Here is a 6,000-nt window from a genome sequence, read left to right on the forward strand (position 1 = left end):
TGGGAGCATTTATGTGATGGCCCAAAGAGAAAGAGAGCGTCGATGGGCCACCTCTGTGTGCGTGTGGGACTCCCTCCGCGCACGGTCCATGCAGGCATCAGCCCCAGGCAATGTCTTGGCCATCAAACGGGGCCTCCACTCTCCTCGGAGGAGGTAAGGGTGGACTGAGAACGTTCCTCAGTGACCAGCATAGAATCATAGAATAGCTGGGGTCAGAAGGGACCTTTAAATGTGACCTCGTCCAACCTCCCTGCAATAAGTCTTCAACTAGATGAGGTTGCTCAGAGCCCCATCCAACCTGACTGTGGGTGGTTCCAGGCAGGGCAGCCTCTGCGCAGGAGCAAATCCTCCATCACGTAACGTACGTGCCGCCTGCCTGGCCTTTTGACAGCAGCCCTGATGGTACGTACCTGATGGAACATACCTGATGGCTCACACCTGGCAGCCGTGCTTCCACGGCACATTGAATTCCCATCCTTCCAACTGGCCTGTAGAAATAGCATCTGGAGTGGGAAAAGTGGTTTGGTTGTGACCCACAGCTTCTACAGCAGATAAAACTGGACATGATGACTATGTTCCTCGCCGCTAGGAGTCAGGGCAAAGCACTCCCACAGCACATATAGACCCATGTTTGCGTTTTTTCATTAAATTAATTTCCTAAAGTAACTTCAGAACACTGACAAGATGGACTCACGAGAATGATTTTCTTCTCTCTTCAGTTGAGTGTTATTCCTGTTTAGAACCGATTTGCAAAATGAAATGTGAATTCAGAAATTAAAAACAGCATTTGGGTTGGTTCATAGGAAGATGGACATTTTGTGGTCCTAGGCTCCTTTGTGCAGCTGGAAAGGAAATGTGGGCTCCACAGGGAGGACAGGATCCGCGAGCAGCTTGAAAAGCCAGCACAAACCAGAAATGACTGCTTGTGAGAGCCAAGGATGCAGCACCTGCAGGAAGGAGCCGGCGCTGGCCTGAGATGCAGCACACAATGGGAGGGATGCTTTGCTCTGGGAGCGGACGTTGTGACCCAGCCCAACTGCCCTCTGCTCCTGCCCTGTGCTTAATTCAACTGTCACCTTATGGCCACTAAAACTGACTAAAAGCATTTAAATGTAAATTACAGAAGCTCTCCGAAGGACCTCTGGTCTCACTTCTTCTCTGTGAGTCTCCAGAATAACCTAGCCTACCTAGCAAAGCCTACCTAGCAAAACAGCTCCCTGCACCATCACGATAATAAAGTAAATATTTACAGTCAGCCCAGGTGGTTTGCAGTTAGGGAGAGTAGAAAGCACGCCTTTGCACCACTCCATGCAGTTCTGATTTTAATATTACCAATACCTGGCAGAAAGCGGGTATAGGTCCCCAAAGTGTTCCTCATCCCAGAAAGCTGACATTTAAACTCTCATCCTCCAAAAAGCTCCACTTTGAAAACTTAAATGAGGAGGCAGAAAAGGTAAAAACTCTAGAATATCCACCCATGGGAGTTCTCTGGCATGTGCCTGGGCCACCCATGGGCAGAGGGGACCCACCAGACACCCTTGTCATCTCACAAAGGCATTGCCATGCAACACTCCACACCATCACAATAGCTGGGTGAGCCCTGGAGCCCAGGGAGGCACCACGGGGGAGAACAGCGGCCACGCACCATTAACGCTTTCTGATCCTGGAGCAAAACACCCGCTTCGATTAAGCCCATCGGGATCACACATCATGCCAAAAACCGACGGAGGAAAGAAGCTACTTTGTGAGTTGGGCTACAGTCTGGGTCACACATTAGGAGAGGGCAGCTTCTCCAAGGTGAAAGCAGCCACCTCCAACAAACATAAGGGCCCGCTAGCCATCAAGGTGGTGGACCGGCAACGAGCACCCCCAGCCTTCATGTACAAGTTTCTGCCTCGGGAGCTCTCCATCCTGCGCAAGATCCGGCACCCCAACATCGTGCGCACCTTCGATGTTATCGAGATCAGCAATGGGAAGCTCTACATCGTGATGGAGGCAGCAGCCAGTGACCTGCTGCAGCTGGTGCAGGAGCTGGGGAGGCTGCCCTGCGTCCCCAAGGCCCGGGACATCTTTGCACAGGTTGTGTCGGCCATGCGCTACCTGCACAGCCGCAACTTGGTGCACCGGGATCTCAAGTGTGAGAACGTGCTGCTCACCGCCGAGGGCCAACGGGCCAAACTCACCGGCTTTGGTTTTAGCAAGGAGGCCAACAGCTACCCAGACCTGAGCACCACGTTCTGCGGGTCACCAGCCTACGCTTCCCCGGAGGTGCTGATGAGCATCCCCTACGATGCCAAGAAGTACGACATGTGGAGCCTGGGGGTGATGCTCTATGTGATGGTGACTGGCTGCCTGCCCTTTGACCATACCCACATCTGCCGCATGTCCCAGCAGCAGAAGAAAGGGGTGCAGTACCCAGAGGGGCTGCCCCCGCTGCCGGAGCCCTGCCGAGCCCTCATCACCAAGCTGCTCCAGTTCAACCCAGCCTCCCGGCCTGGCGTGGAGCAGGTGGCCAAGAACAGCTGGCTGAAGAGGGACACCTGAATGGGGAAGCCCTCCCCGGAGAGCCCAGGAGAGCAGTAACACTTCAGTGTAATCAATGCTGCGCTGGAAAAACCTTTTGGTGTTTTATTGATTATTTTGAGCCCTGGGACACCTGTATGTGGGAGCTGATTGAACTTTGAGCACCAACAAGACCGTGTGCTCTCAGAAGTTGGTCAGATCCCTCCACGCAGGGGATACGCGAGCCTGCTGAGCCCTGGGTTTCAAGGCACAATGACCATGCTGAGTCAGTGGTAAGAGCAAAGCGTGGGGCTGCTTACACCAGAGCGGCTGCCTGGCCGCAGGGGGGACCTGCACCCCCCATCAAGCAGGTCAGGGCTCTCCTGAGGAGCTGGCATGGCCAGGGCAGCGTGGCAAGGTGCAATGTGCAGCAACGCTGTCCTTTAGGTTGCCTGGTCCCTAGCACATGGAATGAGCACTGTAACTCCAGCACAGTTACCCCTCTCTGCTGCCCCTCTCCATCAGCCACCGTATGCACAGGGCTGCAGGAGGAAAGCCATCCTCAATGCAACTCTTGGCTTGTCCTTGTTTGCCACCAAACTGTGTTCCAGCTGGTGGGAGGGGAGAAGCAGTAGATACTAAATCACTACTGCAGAGCAAACATCACATTTTTTGTACCCCACTGTTTAGATCTTGCAGTGATATTCACAGCAGGATCTTTGCAGGCAACTGGACGGTGTCACCGAGCCAAAAGTTTTGGTGTGGGTTTGAGATCCACACCTCACGTTCAACTACATCTTTCAGATTTTGATGCTTACCAACATCTGAATTCTCTTCCAAAAAATATTTGATGAGAAAGACATGCCACTGGCCATGGAGAACCTGCAATGGGAAAGAGATAACAAGATATAAAGGAGAACGGCTTTGCTAACACCTCTAGTTTCAACACAGAAAGTTATCAATTATTCTTAATGCAACCCCCAAAATCCTCTGCAGGTCCCTACTGGCAAATCCCATTTTCAAAGGGTTAATCAAAGGTAGGAACTGACATCTGAAACATGCCTTCATTTCAAATCCCCTTTAAACAACCTCCAGTCTAGCGTCCACCGAACCTGCAGCCGAACCGGACCTCCAGCTGGGTGCCCTGCCAGCCTGTGGCACGGGCGCCACGTGAGCCAACACAGCACGGGGCTGGCAGCGGCTCCCGCAGCCCGGCTACCTCGTACATGAGCAAACCAGTGCACATGGTCCTGCTGGAGAAAGAAGGAAACATCTTTGGCAAAGCAAACATTTTGGGTCTATTAAAAGCAGCAGTTTAAGTAGAACAAGATGTGGCAGCACAGCCAGCCCAAGGCTTTTCAGCATGTGGGCTACAGTGGATTTTGCCACCCCCAGACTGAAGATTTATTTTGTTCTTTTCCTTGTAGCTGCAAAATGAAACCTCATAGCAATAGCAAAGTCCAAAGCATACAGACTAAAGGACAGGAGGGATGACTTGGGGTTCTCCATGGCTGGGGAAGCAGGCTTGGGAAGGGTCAGGAGGATGCCGGGTGTGGAAAAGGAGAGAAGTCGTAAGGATGTAGGAAATGAGGAGGTTGGCTGTCAGGGTAGTGAGGTTTTCAGCAAGGCTCAGCTCCCCATTTCCTACTCGCCTTCCAACCACCCTGTCAGCCTCATTCCTCTCCAAATCCACCCCCTTCCTTTGGGAGGGCTCTCCAGCCCATGCCACAGGGTATCCAGGTACCTTTGCATCAACATCCCCTGCCTCACTCCAGCCCTTGCTCACATCCAAGTACCTCCCCACAACCTGGAAGCACAAACCTGATGCCAGACCTGGTGCTACCACACTGCCTCTCCTTTTGCCTTCTTTTAATTTTCTTTTGTTAAAGACAAAGCTAGTATTAAATGAGTCGTTCTAAAGCCCAGATGCTATTAATCTCCCCTCAGCACCACGTTCTAACAATTGCATCGGTTGAGGACATGAATTGGGCCACAAAACTAATGTTTTGCAAGGACATACCCCCTCGAGCAGTGTATTGGGTTTGCCTGGCAAGGGTTTGGTAGCCGGGGGGCTGCAGGGGGGCTTCTGTGAGAAGGTACCAGAAGCTGCCCCCGGGCCACCGGCTCCAAGAGGGACCCGCCGCTGGCCAGGGCCGAGCCCATCGGTGACAGCAGCAGCACCGCTGGGGTCCCGGATTGTGGAAGGGGGGAAACTGCCCCAGTGCAGCGGGATCGAGGAGGGGGAACTGTGAGAGGAGCAGCCCTGCAGCCCCCAGGCCGGGGCAGGGGGAGGCAGGAGGGGCTCCCGGCGCGGAGCAGGGGTTCCCGGCAGCCCGAGGGGAAGCCCACGGCCAGGCAGGCTGTGCCCCCAGCCCATGGAGCTGGGGGGGAGCAGACCCCCACCCGCAGCCCAGGAGGCCCCCGGCGGGGCAGGGCAGGGTGTGAGGAAGGGGCAGCAGGGACAGCGGGTGATGGACTGACCACAGCCCCGTGCCCCGACCCCGCGGCGGGGGGAGAAACCGGGAGTGACGCTGAGCCTGGGAACAGGGGACAGGTGGGGGGAACGTGTACTAAGATCTGGGTTTATTATCCAATTACCCGACTCTGCTTCGATTGGCAACACATTAAGGTAATTTCCCCAAGTCGAGTGGTTTTTGCCCATGTGGGTAACTGGTGAGTGATCTCCCTGTCCTGGGTAACTGGTGAGCGATCTCCCTGTCCTGGGTAACTGGTGAGTGATCTCCCTGTCCTGACCCTGACCACGAGCCTTTCCTTGTATTTTCTCCCCCTGCCCAGCTGAAGAGGGCACCCACCCAGGGTCAGCCCACCACAAGTGGCTTAGGCAAGCAGCCAGGGTACAAGTGGCAAGTGATTTGAACGAGCCACGGGGCTCAGAAGGCTGCCCCGCAGCCCTCGCCTTCACCACGCAGGTGGCCATCACAGAATCACAGAAGAGCTGGGGTCGCAAGGGACCTCCAGAGATCATCTAGTGCAACCCCCTCTGCAGTGAGCAGGGATGTCTTCCACATCACACAGCACTAATGATCTCCAAGCAGTCGCAAGAAAATAGTCCAAGTATAATTATGCAGATTAAAAATAAAAATTGCAATTAAAGACTCCAAACCAATTCTTACCTAATTTGCACCAATGGGAAATCAGGTTTGCAGGAGAGCAGAACCAGGGGCGGTGAGCAGGCTGGGGAGGAGGCTGCTCGGCTGCGCTCTGCAGGCATCCCTCCCCTCCTCGCTCTGCGCCAGAGGGACTCCCGAGGGGTCTGTGTGTGCTAAGCCCAGCTCTTCCCTGGCCTTACTTCCTCCTCAGGAAGGCAGAAATACTTTTTAATCTTCCTGGGACGTGCACAGTCGATGGCAGTGCCCCGGCGCTGCTGTCTGGCAGACAAGCCCTGCTATCCTGGCCATCAATCACAATGCCCTGCATTTATGGGAGAGCCCTTGAACTTTGAACGAGCACCCGTGGGAGGCATAAACATCCACGCAG

General features: G+C 54.4%; 1 protein-coding gene across 1 annotated transcript; it reads left to right on the plus strand.

The window, feature by feature from the left end:
• The first annotated feature begins 1,198 nt into the window (after positions 1 to 1,198).
• On the plus strand, positions 1,199 to 4,615 carry TSSK6 (testis specific serine kinase 6). The gene has a single exon (XM_080399903.1). It carries the CDS (start codon positions 1,711 to 1,713, stop codon positions 2,542 to 2,544), a length of 834 nt encoding a protein of 277 aa, XP_080256029.1. The 5' UTR covers positions 1,199 to 1,710; the 3' UTR covers positions 2,545 to 4,615.
• Positions 4,616 to 6,000: the final 1,385 nt, after the last annotated feature.

This window comes from Falco punctatus (assembly GCF_963210335.1).
Source record: "Falco punctatus genome assembly, chromosome: 8".
In the NCBI taxonomy this organism is placed as follows: domain Eukaryota; kingdom Metazoa; phylum Chordata; class Aves; order Falconiformes; family Falconidae; genus Falco; species Falco punctatus.